At 39.7% G+C, this 17,645-nt stretch overlaps 1 protein-coding gene across 1 annotated transcript in view; it reads right to left on the reverse strand.

The window, feature by feature from the left end:
- The window catches only part of MOCOS (molybdenum cofactor sulfurase), a 209,349-nt gene extending 192,273 nt beyond the window's left edge, over positions 1-17,076 (reverse strand). Inside the window, exon 1 of the mRNA XM_054517392.1 lies at positions 16,953-17,076. Within this exon, the coding sequence (XP_054373367.1) occupies positions 16,953-17,076 (124 nt within the window). The remainder of the gene's footprint in view (positions 1-16,952) is intronic.
- Between the last annotated feature and the right edge of the window lie 569 nt (positions 17,077-17,645).

The raw sequence follows: 17,645 nt of genomic DNA on the forward strand, positions 1-17,645 counted from the left end.
TGCACAGGGTACAGATACTGTGCCTTCAGAGGATAGGCTCTCTGAACTCCAAGGGCTGCAACCCAACAAAAAAAGTCTTTTCCAAAGTCCAGTGACTCGAAATGACCCCATGCAGAGTCTGATTGCATTTCTGCTGTACTACAGTGAATAACCACAGCAGAACTTTGCCTTCAGGTCACAGAGACCTCAACTCTGCAAAGAGAAACAAACTCCACTCAAACATGAGAACACACGTCAAGGTTTCCAGAGCCTTTGAAGTAATTATGAGTAAATCTGACTTAAACCAATAACAAAACACTATAACCAGCACTTCCTAAACACACTGCACTGATCGCCTTTCTGGTTCCAGGCCAAGTTAAAGAGCTGGGTTACACTTCACAGAAACCCAAATGACCTTTGAAACAAGTGAAATTTTCTTTTCTTTAATCAAAAGCATTGGACTGTTTATACAGCTGTATCTTCATCTGGCACCTACAGAACATTTTCAGTCTCTAGGGTATACATGCACTCTCTAAAAGTCCAGGTATCAATTTTAGAAGTGCATTTGTAATAACCCATAGACAAGAGGAGTAGGAGTGTTGTAATAACAGGCAAAAGTAACAGAATCTCAAAATCACACAAATCAACTTACTAGAGTCAGTTACATCAAATGAAGAACTGCTCCAGAGGTGTGTTTAAACATCCAGGTGATTCTTTATTTCCTCCTAGCACATATTGTACACATATTGTACATAGCTTATTTAAAAATATGCACAAATATGCCTGTGTACACAGTCTTGAGATGAGTATATGAATATATGTAAATAAGTATCCCCTTTAGAGGATAATTAGTGTTTTCCTGTTGCTTCTCCTAGCAGAGCATAAGGAAAAGCAGATGTGAGCCTGAAGACTCTTTTCCCTTACAGCTCTTTTCCACTTTCTCTTCTCTAGCGCTTCTCCAATTGTACATTTTGATATTTTTGGCAAAGTCATAACCTAGAAGCCATCACATTTGCTTTCAATTAAAATCAACATCTACACAACATCATCAACACTCAACAAAAACAAAACCAACTTTCAGTAACAATACAATAACCACAGTTACCAGTGAGTATTTTTGCAGACTCAGGCATCTAATTTGAATAAATTTTCATCCACTATAGAATTCCAGTACTGGGGACTGAGTTCAAATCCTGCTCAGCTCAATGCAAGTCTACTCAGTCAACTACTCCTTTGCATCTTTGTTTATCAGAATGTTCTGTGTTTAAATGAAAATAGTATTTAGAACACCACTGAAGTTAGTCCAATTTAAGTTAGTACCAAGAGATATAAATATCTGAGCATCATAAAAACCCAATGAGAGCCTGACACTACTGATATAAATATACAGAATTTAACTTTTGGTAGCAACCTTACATTGGATGCCTTTGGTTACAAAAATGAGTTTCACCATTCTTCATTTTTTGTTTGTTTTTTTTTTTTTTAATGGAACCAGCAATAAAGCAATTACTACATCATCCCAGCTCTATAAGCTTCACTAGGCTCATAATATAATTTCTCTCAATCACAGGGCTTCTTTCAATACTAATAACTTTCAAAATTAAAGAGAATTATAATTTCATCATAAATTCTTCAAAGTACTATATACAAGTGGTCTCATTAACACTAGACTATCTTTGAAAATGAGTAAAATATTATACATGGAAAAACAAATATTCCAGTTTCCCTAATCTCTGAAGTCTGTGCTTAAATTCTCAACTCTGCCCCAACACCAGCTATTACACTTTGCCTCAGAGCATCTAAGAAAACATGATGCATTTAAAAACCAAGGCTTTCCCCCACAAGCTGCATAATACTTGAATAAATGATAAGACCAGACACAACATTCATATAATATATCTTACTCAACTTCTGAGACAAAATGCTTGAAAATGCTACCTAGATAAAACTACAGATGGCATATAGGCTTCCAGAAGTGACTACAGTCACTTGGATTCCAGGCATGGGTAGCAATTCCCTCTGTGGGGCCTCCTCCATAACTAGCACAGTCACATGGAAGTGCTAGAGCTGCTGGAATTCCTTAGGCAGGCCAAAGGCTGCTCTTTCTTTACAGACCATTTCTACAGATGCTGTACAAACCAGATGGCTGAACACCCTCATCATTACATGGGCAGAGAATGTCTGGTGACACAGAAGAGTTACACAAGTGAAGAAATTCAGGAACTGAATCCATAACATGAAGTGAGGATGGAAAGGAATTTTATGTGAGGTGAGAATTATTTATGACAATTAATTATCTAATTAATAATGAACAGTATTACCATAATTAGAAAAGTAATCGTAATTTGCTATTATTTTAAAGCTAACTTATGCACTGTTAATTTTGAAACACACCCTCAGACTAGACTAGAGGTATATAGAGTTGCTGTAACTAGAGGTGACATCTCAGAATAGTACTGAGCTTCTGCAATGAGTTCTTTTTATACCCTCAAAATTTCTACTTTTTGTTGAATTTGTGCTTGCAGAGATTTTTTTACCATATTCCTCCAAAGCAAGTATGTTTAAGGCAACAGTAGCACATTTGGTTCCCATAACTTGCATTCTAAAGCTACTTGTTGAGATGAAATAAACTTCTGTTTAAAATAAAATTAAAAAAAAAATCTGTTTATTTTTAGCAAAATTGCATGAACATTTTTCACCAGGAAAAACCTGAATACATCAACACCACTTTCTAAAATAGTGAGTAAAGTTTCCTAGTGGAGCACAGAAAGGCTAAGGTAGGGCTTAGTGCTTTGGAAACTGTAAGGGAAAGGAACATACCTCTAAGCAAAGGAACAACAAAATCAAACTTGTTAAATAAAAAGTTTAATTTTAAAACTAGCATGTTAGCATGCTCTCATTTGTGTCCTTAGTTACAGCTACCTCAAGAATGATCCAATTTCTAAGGAACTGTAAGATCACAACTATTGTAAACCTGATTCAGTAAGATATCTCAATCCACCCACCACATTCCAAATAAGACTATTAAAAATTCAAAGAACTAATGGGAAAAAAATATGGGTCACAATACCCTGAAACAGTGGTAACTCAAAGAATGCATCTAACTCAGTGCATACAACAATTGGTTCCACAAGTTTCATTCCAGGTGTACTTACTTCCCAAAACTCCTCTCCAAACTTGTGCCATTAATACTGGAATACAAACAATCCCTATTATGTCATATAATCACCACCATAACAAAATTAATGGTTCCCCAATAGTAAACGAAGAAAGAGGCCAGGCAATCAGCTGCACAGAATGCTGGTTTCATGTGAGATAACTGCATTGAGGAAGTTTGTTTCAACATGGAATACAAGTATTCCTCAATATTTTGTACAGACACCAGATATCTGGTACTTTGCCTCCACAGAAAATTAGGATATAAGTGAACCTTGTCAGATCAGTCATTGCAGAGTGTATACAGAGTATTTTATTTTTTACTACAGAGCAAACTACAGGGCTTCACTTTTCCCATTTCTTCTGACTGAGAGACAAGAAGAAAGGTATTAAGGGCAAATTTTTCCCATGCCTATTCTGTGCTCTTTTTCCCCTACTCCCCTTCCAATTTGAAACAGTTTTCCTCCTTCTGCTGTGAAAGATGATGCTTTGTGTTCTCACCACAGTGAGAGTAAAATTCACAGATTTAGAGAGACGCCCATTTATTTAAATTTTTGTCTACATTTGTATATATACGCATTGCAATGACTGCTCAGTGGAAACACAATAAGAAACAATCAGTTTTGATAGAAATAGATTCTTCCCTATATACATTTTTTCCTCTAGTGTTTCTTTTTTTTTCTAATATACTACTGTCTACAAGCCAGGAACCCCAGCCAACATATACCCAGAGACTATATGTTAGACTAGACTGCTGTTTTCTTCTGAATCGTTCCACATGGAATACACAGTGCAGTGAAGCAGGCTCAACATATGCAACACTGGCTATAGCTCACTTGAATTAAGAACCTAATCAGTAAAATTTCTCCTCTAGATTCAGCTATTTCTGTTCTATAGCTAAGGGGAAATTCAATCTACAGTAAAAAACAAAACAAAAAAAACCAAACCAACCAACTATCCAAAGCCCCCCCACCAAAAAAAAAAGAATACGCAAACAAACAAACCAACCAAAAAAAGGAGACATGTAGTGAATAGAATGACCCCAAATTCTGTAGCCAGATTATAAAACAAATCAACCAATCAAGCAAACACCACATACACACAGAATCCCTTGCACTAAAGTAAAAGACCCAACAGACTCCCTTCCATACTTCACCCCTCATACCTAGAAGATTTTTATAGCTTTATTATAAATAACAGTTTTACTCATTTGAGAAATTCTGATGCTATTTCAATACACGTAACAATCCAAATAATTTTTAAATACACAACACATTCTCTAAACATAAAATTTAGGAAGCATTTGAAGAAGTGGGAACTGGGCAAAGACAGGTTTTCCCCAAAAATTTCTGAATGCCCCACTCTTTATAAATATTTTCATATGTAAGATTGAGGAGAGATCATTGCAAATTAACAGCTATTTGATTAGTTTAGTGCCTAATCACATTCCTACAACTAGAATGGATGAAAACAGAAGTGATGGATACTAGAGACTAAATGTATCCACAAGGTATCCAGCACTCAGATTTGAAGATCTGATCAGACACTTTTGGAGACATGACAGCTGTCATGAGATTATTTGGTACTGTTTCCCCCACTTCAGTGGCACTGAAGTTTCTCCAGAAAGCATTGCAGTGTAATCCTTGTGACACTTTACAAGTACACCTATCCTTCTCTGTACATGCAGAAATGAAAGAAAAACTGAATAAAGTTCTGATGGTAACAGCCCTTTAATCTCACAGGAGCTGTCACGCTCAGTGATGCAAAGCCTGGATAATCAACTGAGTGCCTTCAAACGAGCATTACACACTGTGAACTCAACATCCAAAGGAAAGGAGGTTTTCATAATTTTTTTTTAAATGGGTAACTTTAGCACCCACGATCTAAAAAGCCTGATTTGCCTTTCATTATTGCTAATCAGGATATAAATATTCCAACAAAAGCTGGTGTTTTTAAATTTGACACTGGGGAGGCTGAGAGGGGAAGACTTCTCCAAACCTTGAAAAACACCAGACTGAAAAGAAAGTCACAAAAATATTGAACTAACTCACCAGAATTTATACTTTTTCATCATTCATGAAGTACTCAACCTCATACTAATACAGGCTTCTAAGGACAACCAAGAGGATGAGTTGTAAGAGAGAGAAGTAGATGGCTTCAACCCCTAGAGAACATTTTACTGGAGTAGCCTCATCCTGTGGGCAAGATGATATTGAAAAACAAGGAATGGAGGGATGATTTGTTTTTACACAGCCTACATCTCAAGGAGGCTGCCCTCAGGGCCACATGAAGGGTTTCCTCTCCTGTCCTCCAGTCTCTCCCAATGGATCAGTAGAGGCTGGGGCCATGTCAGTGCTCCCTAGAAGGCAGCCCTGGTTCCACAGCCCTGTGGTGCAGTGAGGCTTCCTGTGCTCTGCAGATGAGCTTCACCAAGCTTGAACATGAGGCAGCTCCTAACAATCCCATCATGACTTTCTCACTCATTCACAGAAGTTTGGTTTCTTTCCAATCCGTAGTTCATGACTAAAGATCAGTTTAAATTCTATTTTCCAAACAAATACGCTTAGGCCTCTACAGAAATAAAGGATGGAAAGTTTAAAGCTCAACTTTAAAATAAGCTTTTAAACTTACTATTGAAACAGCTCTTTGTGACAGGAATAATGAATATTTTAAAAGCTTATTTTTTGACCAAAACATCTGCCCCATTCTCCCTTCTTCATGCCCTACCCCTTTCTTCAGCTCAGGGTTTTTACAGAGGCTTTGAGGAATGTAACTGAAGTGACTCGAACTATTGATCAACTCTTTTGAAAGAAAATATTTAACAGCAACAAATCTTAATTGTTAGTATCTGAAAGGAAAAAAGATGCTTCCCAAGGAATAGACTTTCTTTACGTTGGAATTACAGTTGCAGTGTTCTGTTATAGGAGAACCACTTCAATGCATGGTAGTCTCCTCCATGCTATAGAGCCATTAGCTATGTTTGAGTACATCAATAGCTGCTATTCTAATTGATGAAAAGCTAAATTTCCATGTAACCCAAAATCAGAACCTTTACTCTTTCTGCAGAAGAAAAAAAAATCATTAATGTTCTGATCATTAGACAAGTTAACCTATTACTCTGAAAGTGACCCTGAAGGACAAAAGACAGATAAAGCTGCTGGTGCTATGACTTTTTAATAAAATTCCAGTTTAGAATTTCACTTGAGCATGAATTTTGAATAGTTTTACTGAAATACACAACTCATTTATCAAAAACGCCTCAGATTTATAGCTGTGGTTTCAAGAAGACCTATATCAAAGACAAGGGGCAGGGAAGGGAAGGGAAGACTGATTCTCACCAAGACTCCAGCGACTGATTCTCACCAAGACTCCAGCTTTGCAATTTAAGATTGGTTTTGGGGATATTTAATATATACAGAAAGTGATTTTCCTTTTACAACTGTCACAGTTTTCTCCCTTATGTATTTCTGATCTTAGTGAGTTTGGAGTGATACTAAGACAACTCACAGAAGATAAGATGTTGACTAAAACACTAACGATTTGTAAAAAGAGGGCTTCATTTCATTACCAGAAAAAAATCTGTCAGGGACTTGCACTTCAGTCACACCAGAAATGGAAAAAACTAAATGGAAAGGAGTTTGTGGGTCCCAGTCACGTGAGCTGCCTGTGTCCCCAGAAAAAGTGAGCTGCAGTGCAGTTCAGAGGTGTCACACGCTTATTTCCTCAGTCTATCTTAAAAGTACACTTTCTGAGTTATCTCTTAAAGGTTATTTTTGCATTTTAATGTCTCTTGCATGTAATTTCATGCTACCCAAATCATAGCTTACATGGTTTTTAGTTTATTTCTTATGTAGTCCAAGTCTTCCAAGTCACTTCTGATGAATTTAAATGACACATATTTTCATGTACTTATACTGGTATTAAATGATCTCCTTTTTAGAAGGGCAAAGAGTCCTCCTGTATTTGTGATATGAGGCTGTCTTGGCAGCATTATACCTGCCACTAAATATCCATGCTAAGGAAGTAAGAACAGGAACGTTATCATATTGCTACACTTCATGACAACCTTCCATGATATCAAAGAACCACAGAATTTTTAAGGCTGGAAAAGATGTCCAAGATCATTGACTCCAAACTGTGACCAATCCCCACTTTGTGAACTGAAGCACAGCACTGTGCCACTATCCAGCCATTTCTTCAACACCTCCAAGGATGGTGACTCTGTCACCTCCCTGAGCAGCCAATTCCAACTCTTCGGGAATTAACTCATTCATCAAACACTTCATTTGTTGTGAACACAAATTCTATGACCAACAACAGAGTGCAATTACCTACCTACAGTTTTGTCTGAACATTAGTTTGGTCAGCTTCCCAGCTAAGCATTACCAGCAAGTTTGTGTGTGGGGAGGAGAAAGCAACATGTCTGTGGATGGTAAAAGTTCTTTTTCATGCAGTCTTTCATTTTGGGCCATTCAGTCTGCTACGTAGGGAATTCTTGCTAGGTATCCACTTTCATTTAGCTTTTTTTATCCAGTCTCATGAGAAGGCAAGGTGCATTATCAAAGGAAATTGTCCATCACAGCTGAGACCGGGGAAGGTATTATGAAAAGAAATGTCACTCTGCTCACTGGGCTTACACATGCCTAAATCGATTAAATATATAAGAAATATTTTCCTAGTGTGTGATGAATCAAAGATGATGACAGTTTTAAAGAAAGTTGCATTCTGCCAGAGCAGCCAAGTAACATTTTGTTTTTAGACAATTCTAACTGTTTAACATTAAAATAAATTATAGGCAGGCATACAAATAATAAAAATGCAACTCAGAGACACATTTAATAAGCTACACTCCTCAATAAATTGGGAAATGGATAGCACAGAAGATGAAGAGGGTATTTTACTCAACAGCAGTACAAAGTTTTTTCTTCCTTTTTTTCTAAAGAAAGGCAACATATGCTGAAACCCGTTGCTGATATCATCAGTTCCAAGTTACTGAATTTGACATCTTTAATGTGCTGTGTGACATGAACATAAACATGTGAAAAATCTTGGGCTTCAATTTCTTCCTCCAGAAGAAATTAGAGGAGAAACTTTCTGATGACTGTGTAACTTCACCTGACCCGTTCATAAGTTTGCAAAGGGGTACACACAGTGATATTTGGTGTTTAATTGTGCAGTAATGAAATTAATTCACACACCATTAATTTAATTAATGAATATTTCTTCAAATAAGCTTCCTGTCATCTTTCCAAATTTTAATTTGGAACATTATTTTGCACATTGGCAGAAGAAACAAGCTTAGTTGTATAATCATCCCTCACAGCTAACGATGTCACCAAAATATCACATCCTTGTGATCACATCTCTCTGTTTTAGAAATACTGTGACAAAACCCCTGTCCAGTCATGCTCTTAGCTTTCTTTTAAAAGCATTTTAGATCCTGGTGCTCCAGGGACTAATCTGAATGAGCACAGAAAGATCTGTTTCTTACTTCTCATGTGAAAGCCATATTCCCATGGCTGCTACAAGGAACCATGAGTGAGTCAGGACAATGCTGAAAGCAAGGAGAAATAAAAGACTGTCGAGGAGTAAGCCTTGCCTCCCAGCTTAATACATGTATTTCACATACTGGGGGGAAAAAAGAGCAACTTTGCAGTTTCCTGCATGCCACTCTCTCAAGAGCTGCCTAGCTGGGGTCACATCCCCACTGCAGGCATCTCAGAGACCATCACTTCTCTACAGCAGAGGAGAAGGTGAAGGGGCAAAGAGCACAAAGGCATAGGATCTATCTGGGCTGATAAAAATACTGGCAGGAGCCTAACAATTTGACTCACTCGCAATTAAACTAATTAAGTCTGACTTTTAAATGCTTTGTGTCCTGTCTTTACTCCTCCCTGCCCTACTATGCCTGTTTCTCTGTAACTCTGACCTCACTGTCCCACACCTTCAGTCTTGACACCACCCTTTTCCTAATTGTGACAGAAACCAGTCAGTTGTTCTCAATATGCAGATGTGGTAACATTAATAGCATGATTAACTTCAGCAAAAAATATAATTATACCAACCTCAAGCTAACATATTCTTAAAAAGAATTTTGTTTCAGTCCCCTTTTCAAGTTCAGTAAGCAAAAAAAAAAAAAAACAAAACAAAAAAACCCCTCACCTTCAAAGTACTTTAGTGTCACACAAAGTATAACATCTGCATTGATTGCTTGGGCCAAGAACCATGAGTTATAAAAAGCCTGAGGCATTTGGACGCTCATCTTACTTCCTAAATATCCTCTCAGAGTTAAGCATCCTATTGCCATCCTGTTCTCCAAACATATTGGGCTGTCTACACATTTATCAATCTCATATCACTGCTTTTTACTAGGCAGTGTTCTGCAGTGTGGCTTTCCTAAGTTCAATGACAGTGTCTTCTCATCCAAGGAATGCCTCTGCAGCATCTCTCTGATACCAGGCATGCAATGAATCAAACTGATCAACAAAAGCTGACCTCTCACCTCTCCATTTGTCTGTTTGTCCTTACACAGGGAACACCCCTGAATTCTAACAAGCAGTGCAGAAATGGGAATTCCTACCCTAACATCTAATGGAAATTTCAAGGGCATCAGATTCCAGGTTCTGATTTGGAAGAAGAAATTCCAGTATAAGTGCAGGAATGCCAGAAGCAGATCACTTCTGCTGGAAGCATACATAAACACACTCTTTAATTAATAATCTTATATTTAACACTGAAAAAAAAATCCATGATCACATGGAAACATATAGAAATGGGTTGGGAAGAAATCAATACACATCTCACATATAGCAACATCACAAGAACCCAAGAGGACAAACAGAAGAATTTAAGAGGATGCAAAGGCAACAGAAGGAAGAAAGTACAAACAGGAGAGGCACAACCAACACCAAAGAAGACTTCAAGCATCTGCAGTCCTTTATTGCTCTTCAATCCAACCTTTTATACCCTTCATCTTACATACCTTACACATGTGTGCCCTCTGTGCCCTTTGGTGATTGGTCAGCACACCTCAGCACTCCCTGTCCCATTACCTTCAATGCTGCTCACCTGTCCTGGACAGCTGCAGCCCAGTGAGGATGAGGCTCCACCACAGCCCCACTCCCAATCACCACAAACTGTGTGCCTACAGCAGAAAGCACCACTGACGTGGTATTTTGTAGGAAAAAGACACTAGTACTTTTCCAATTTTTAAGTAAGAGATAAAAAGTATCTTGTGCTCTTCTAAGTAGAACGTCTGCCTGTTTCAATACTTTCAAATACCAATATACATCTTGTACAGGCATTAATTTAGAAGATAATGTATCTTTTAATTAAAAGTGCAACTTTTTAGAAAATGGGTAGCTGATACCCTGCAGCATCTATGGAGTTCCATAAATTATCTTCCTGAATCTAATATTTTTTAACATCTACATATTGACTTAAAAAAATCTCATGTCTATATATAATTATTCATTCTTGTAAAGAATCTAGTCTCAACCAATTAACTATTTATTTCTAAAATACCACTGAATATTTGGAGTTCATGTCACCTGTATCAAGTTTATAGAGTTTGGGACTTTGCTTTCCTGCTCCACATTTCTTTTTTTTTTTCCACTGACTAAACTTCAAAGTAATTAAAACTGTTTTCCATGCTGAAATATTACAATGACAATATCATTGACTACTCTTCATTTAGAGCTATGTCCATCATTAACAGCAACTGAAAGATCAGTCCTGCACGGAGTAGACCATGTTATGAACCCTGAAATGCAACGTAAGGAATTCCTTAACACACCTTGTTACTTCTGTGTAGGCAGAGGAAAACATCTGAAACTAACACACAGCTATTGTTACAGCATTTGGGAATAAACACGCTTTATGGTCAACACATGTTTCCTCTTTGATAGCAGTTCTTTAGATAAGAGCTTATATAGATAACTGCTGCTGACCTGAAATCACCAGGAAGCGTTAAGGCTTTACATGAGCATACATATTTTTATTTTTACAAAAAAATTGTCATTAGTTGTGCAGTTACACTTCCCATACTACAGCTTCTTTTCACAACACCTTCTCCACCCACTGAACGTATCTTCCCAGATGCCTTCTAGCAATTCAGACTGTCCAACAGCAGCTCCCTTTGATAATTTTTTTGCTTTCTTTTCCCTTCCAAATAAAAACAAATAGACACTTCACAAAATCAAATCATATTCTGGTGGAGAGGCTACAGAGAACAAGAGCAGGTTACCAGAGATCTCACAGCCACTGAGGAGAGTGAAAGGTCTCAACAGCGGTAGAAAGAGGAGCTCTTAGCTTTAAACATCAAATGGAAAGGTTTAGAAGATTTTCTCTCTGTTCAGTATGAGCTAGAGATAAGGAAATTCAGACTTTTTCTCCAGCACAACTAGCATCTCTTCTAGGCTACACAGGATCTTCCACTGACACAACAAAAAGCAGCCTCATCCTTCCCTACATATTGCTTTTGCTGCCTTTGTGTGGGAGAGGCAAGCACTGGATTAACACTAACATATGCCAGTATCTGTATGTGGGAGAAATAATTTGTCCTTTCTGGAGATGCTGTCGCAACTCTGGCCAGCAATGGGTGGGTGTGCTTCAGGGAACTCACAGTAAGCACTGCACCTGACCATAAAATGGCACATGCCTTGTTTCTGGTTTATGATAGTCTTCAAACAAAAATTAATTAGAATAAACTTATCCCTCACTATCAAACTGGTTTTTACAGAATAAGATCAAATTTGCCTCCTTGGTCAAAGCCCAAAACTGCTCAAAGAACTCAAAGGTTTGCTGAAAACTCAGTCACTTAGTCTTCAAGAATAAGAAAAAACTGAGATTAAAAGGAAAAGATTCATCCACAGATAAAAATTATTAATAGTTAAGAAGTCAGCAGAGTAACACATACACATATAGAAGATAGCTACCAGATTGAACAGAATGGTCTTACAAAAAGCAAAACAAACAAGCAAACCAACTCCCCCAAAAGAAGTCATTTTAGGATTTTTAGGATGCAAAAGATGTTCTTTTTTTTCCAAAATAAAGAAAAAGCCTCAGGCACAAGACTGGTAGAATTTGTGGTTGACAAGGCAAACCTACATTTGCAATCAAGAAGTGAGCACGACTCTTGAGGCTCACAGTCCACTCATCTTCACAAGTTTCATAAAGTGTGAGCATCAGCTACCTATCAACAAAATTACTCTGAGTTGACACACCAGAATGTATTTCTTACTTCTGAAGTTCACCCAAAAAAAACCCTAGATTACCCTAAAGGTGACAAAACAGACTTTTCTGTTCTCAGAGGACAGAGATGAACTTTGCTAACCGAGCTGCTGAGGACTTAACTGCAGAACACAGAGATCTGCTTTTCACATTCTTGTACTCAAGAGGAAAAGTCACCACACAAATAAGTACCAGCAATATGAGTAAAAAAGACTTATTTTTGTGTAAGGTCAGATCCCAAACCCAGCTATTCCTTAACTGAATAGTACAATAAGCCTTCATATAGGTGATCAGTTTATGGGACATTATTTGAGTCTCAAAGAAACAAAGGCCAATTCTGTTACTCAAAGCTCAGTCTGCCTTTCCTTTTTGTTTAACAGACAAATTTCATTATTATTGTCAGTTGTATGTAATCATACATATCACCAATGTTCATACTACTAAGGCAAGGAATGATGTTGAAGTACAGGGCAGTGGCCAATTTGACATTAAATGGGACAGTCCATCTCAAGCTCACCTAAAGACTATCTTTAAACAGCCAGTAGCCCTTAAATAATACCTGATTCCTATTACATCCTGTTTTTTATTTGGAGGATGGATATTCACTGCTTAGTGCTCTTGGAAAGCTCCCACTGAACTACCACAGCTATATTGGACAAGAATACTGGCACATAACTTAAAATGGAAAGGTATCTTGTGATTAAATGCTGTGTCCAAATCACATGTCAGCTTTTTCTTTTTTAAAACCATGATACAAACTGAAGCTGGTATTTTCCTTGCTATGATAAACATCACAGAAGCATATTCATCCCCATTACTTAACAACAGAACCTATAAAATCCTGCTGATTTCTTTATCCTTTTCTAAAGCACAATTTAAAATCCTACACTGCAGATAAGGGTATACTGCTCACAAGATTAAAGTCAAGGTCACATATTGCACATACACTGCTGCCTGTGAAACAGCGATCTGTTTCACAGACTCCACATATATTTTTAGAAAGGGCTGCTCTAGTCATCAGCTAACAGCCTTTGAATTACAGAAGCGAAGATAAACTTTGGCTTAAAAGGGAAAATGTAAGTCTTCTGTGCCAAAACAGACAGACCCCTGCTGATTTAAGGAAGTAAAGTAGTTCTTTTTATCTCTTCACAAAACCTGAAGGGGAAATCCCCAACACACTGAGTATGAACCTTACTTTCCTTCTGATGGAGCTAAGAGTGAAACTCCCCAAGACTTGATACAACCACAGGTGGACCACCTTTGAGAAATGCTGGCTTACAGTATGGCTGGTAGCTAAGCTGGTGCTCCCTCCAGAGATCTGTTGCATCTTCTGCTCAACAGGCACCTGTGCAGCTATTCATACTAAAGCTACAACACAAGTACCGGCACCATGTAAGAAATGGTCTGTAACACAGAAAAGATTTCTGCCTTCCCTAGAGAACAGCGTTTGCACAGTATGTCATTAGTGGACGCCACAAAATATTAGTAATCAGGAAAAAGTGAATACATTGATATGCAATAATTATTACCACATGAGGCTCATAAAAAAAGACAATTCCTAAATCAAACATTAGGCTTAATTCATGGGTATCTAGAAGGGGACTGAAAAAATTCTGTTCATACAAAACGTGAGCAGCAAAATCTGGATTTTTAACCAGCTTTAATGAACCAAAGATCTTTAAGGCATGCACCAAATAAACAGGGCACAGGCTGAGAGAGTGAGGCTGTTCAGCCTGGAGAAGAGAAGGCCCCTGGGAGACCTTGTAGCCTCTTCCAGTACCTAAAGGAGCATTACAGGAGGGGTGGAGAGGGCATGTACTGTTAGGACAAAGGCATGTACTCACAGAACAAGGAGGAATGGATTCAAACTGGAAGAGAGAAGGTTTAGATTAGCTGTTTGGAAGAAATTCTTTACTATAAGGGGAGTGAGGGACTGAAACAGGTTGTCTGGAGATGTTGTGGACTCCCCATCCCTGGAGATGTTCAGGGCCAGCCTGGGTGGGGCTTTGAGTGACCTGGTCGAGTGGAAGGTATCCCTGTCCATGGCAGGGGGTTGGAACTAGATGATCTTTGAGGTCGCTTTCAACTCAAACCATTCTATGATTCTATTATTCCTGTTAACTCCCTAAAATAGCACACGTTCTCTTTTGCCCAGTGGAACTAGTTAAGATTTCTCTTTACTAGAAGGGACAAAACTACAGCAGCTTTGTGCAGTAGGGAGACACAGAGCAGAGATCAACACCATGAATAGGTAGAAGTTCATAAAATGAATCACTTTTTGTACAATCAGGACTTACCCAAAGAGTTGATCCAAGGCCACCAGAGATGTAAAACTTCTACCTCCTCCTGCAACCTGCATGTTTTGGTAGGCCACTGAAAATGCTGAGCAGCTAAATGCTAATTTTTGTAAGTCACTTAGAGAAGATTATTTACTATTGCTGTGACCAACCTGTACATTAGTCACCCTTTGCCTTGTTTCTGCAAGACAACAAAATTGAGAGCTTTAGAAGACTTTTCATTACATCAACATCAGTGTGTTGAGACCTCTGGCAAGTGGGGATACACAGCTAAATAAAAGGAGGCCAATAAATAAATAAAAGCAGCATGCTTCTTGTCCACACTGCTCTGCTGTCCGCGAGTTCCTGGAGTCTGTCCTGGACCAGTCCAATTAGTCAGCTTTGAGACCAAGAGATGTCTTAGGCAGGGGACACTTAGCCTAGGAATCTGTCCCTGGGCACCTTTCATTTGGCACTGCTGGGATCACTTGAAGGCACCAGTTCCTGACCAGAAATGTGTCCCAGACAGGACACCACGTGCATGCACAGCAATCAGTTACATTTCCTCGCAGACACGGAGTTTCCTCACAGAGGTGACAAGCTTGCAAGATGAATGGATGACAATTCATTGATTGGATAACATGTTAAAATTCCAAGGGGGAAATCAGAAGGAATTTGCAACCTAGGTCACCTTACCATAGGTGATCACATGATTATGTAGTTTCAATTAGCTAACATAACTGAAGATTCTATTTTATACCCTGTAGTTGTTCATCTCTTTCTCGAAATATACTAAGTTATCTACATCTTATTTCAGCAGGCTGCACAACTCAGAAGACTACATTAGCAAAACCATTTTCAAATGGAGAAAAATTCCTAATGCTCTGCCTTTGCAGTAACCTCGCTTTGGGAACCAGACTAACCCACCAGACATTATTCATTAACAGATACATTTTATTTCAAAACTGGGGAGCCTCTGAGAAATGAGCCTGATTCTTGGGAGTTTTAAAAACTCATCTGCTTAAAGGCCTAAACAATATTTCAGTAACAAAATAGCCACTTTTCACAATTTACGCCTAAATTTTGGAGAAGCAACTTCTGGTGTTCAAACTTTCACTGATGTAACTACTACGTCTAATAATACACTGTGACACTAACTTACTAAATCTTCAAGTTCTTTAAAGTGCTGCTGAAGTTTTTTTCACATTCCTCTAGAAGCCAAGTATACCTCCATTCAATCTAAACACCTGTGCATGAGAAAGCCCACTCCTGGATCCAATCACCAAAATTCAGTGAAATTACAAAAATAAAAAGAACAGCAACGCAAACCTGTCAAGAGAAAGAGTGGCCTAAATAACAGTTATAGGGCATCCAAACTGATGCTAGTTACTCCACTCTCTACCTGGGGCTTTTTGTCATAAGATTTTTGAAGTGCCAATACCATAAACTGTCACAGACGTGTTTTATGAAAAATCCTTTCCTTAGGATTTTTTCTCCTGAGAAACTGAGAGGCCTCAGGAACAAAATGTAAACAATGATTATCTGCTGCTGTGGAATGCAACAGCTGGATCATGTGGTTGTTTCTAATTAATGGCCAGTCACAGTCCAGCTGTCTGGACTGTCTCGGTCAGTCACAAGCCTCTGTTATCATTTCTTTTTCTATTCTTAGCTAGCCTTCTGATGAAATCCTTTCTTCTACTCTTTCAGTATAGTTTTAATATAATGTATATCATAAAATAATTAATCAAGCCTTCTGAAACATGGAGTCAACATTCTCATCTCTTCCCTCATCCTAAGACCCCTGCGAACACCATCACAACAAGCATTGATACTTCTTCAAACCAGACAAATTACTGTCATATAACCATCACGATTATATTTGAAGTAGTATGCACGAGGATGTTTAATGCTGGGGGGATAGTAACCTATAAGAGTAAAAGTAGTTCACAAACACCTGTCTAACGATAAGCTGTGACTAGACATGGGTTGATGTACTTTTATAATGTCTCTCCTTCACCTCCCAACCCCGCTCTTCATATCCATATCGAAATCCTCTTACTGAATCCAAGGCACCTTTGAGGCCTTTGTGTCGGAGGGAGGAGGACAGGGACGATAGGGAGGAGAAGGAGGAGAGCGACAGCTGCCTCTTGTCTCCTCCCCGTGCCGCAGAAACCACCGCAGCGAGCTGAGCCCAGCACTTGCTGACAGCGTCCCCGCCCCTGCCGCCGCTCCCTCGTACCAGAGCGCTCCCTCCCGCCCGGGCCTCCCCGCCCCCGGCCCGCCCCAAGCCCGCCCGCCCGTCCGCAGTACCTCGCAGCCGGGGGAACTCGCGGTCCCGCAGCGCCCGGAGCCCGTCCCCGTGCCCGTAGCCGTACTCGCAGCCGGCGGGGCGGCCGTCGAGGAAGGCGCGGAAGGAGAGCGGCTCCCCGGCCATGGCTCCCGGCATGCAGGGCCCGGCGCGGCGAGCAGCGCGGCTCCCGCCCCAGCGCAGCCTCCGCGGGCGCTGCGCTCTGGGCCCGCTCGGCTCGGCACGGCCCGGCCAGTCTGCTCCGCTCCGCCCGCCTCCCGCCCCGCCTGCCCCACATGAGCCGGGGCCTGTCCGGCCGCCGCTGAACCGGGCACTGGGGCAGGCACAGGGAGGAGTTTCCCGTAAGGAAGAAGTTTCCCGAAGCGCTGGCAGATCCGTTTGGAGGTGGCAGCAACAAGTGTGCCCTCCTGTTGAGGCATCCTGTTTAAAATATTTCATGCAAATCTCTCTCCCCTAAAATTTTCCAGTTCAAGGTCAGATTTCCTTCGATGCCTCTTCCATTGCTGCTAATAGCAGAGGTCGCTTTCTCACACCTTGCACTTGGTGTACAGTACTCCTGCATCACGTCGAGCTGGCTCATATGGCCAATAGATGGTGTGTGGCCAGTGCAAAGTACCACGGCCCAAAGCCAAAGGTGTGGAATGGGCTGGTCATCAGGGGTAAAGAGAACAGGCTTATTCTCCCATGTAAAAACC

Source organism: Molothrus ater, chromosome 1, assembly GCF_012460135.2.
Source record: "Molothrus ater isolate BHLD 08-10-18 breed brown headed cowbird chromosome 1, BPBGC_Mater_1.1, whole genome shotgun sequence".
NCBI classification, from domain to species: Eukaryota; Metazoa; Chordata; class Aves; order Passeriformes; family Icteridae; genus Molothrus; species Molothrus ater.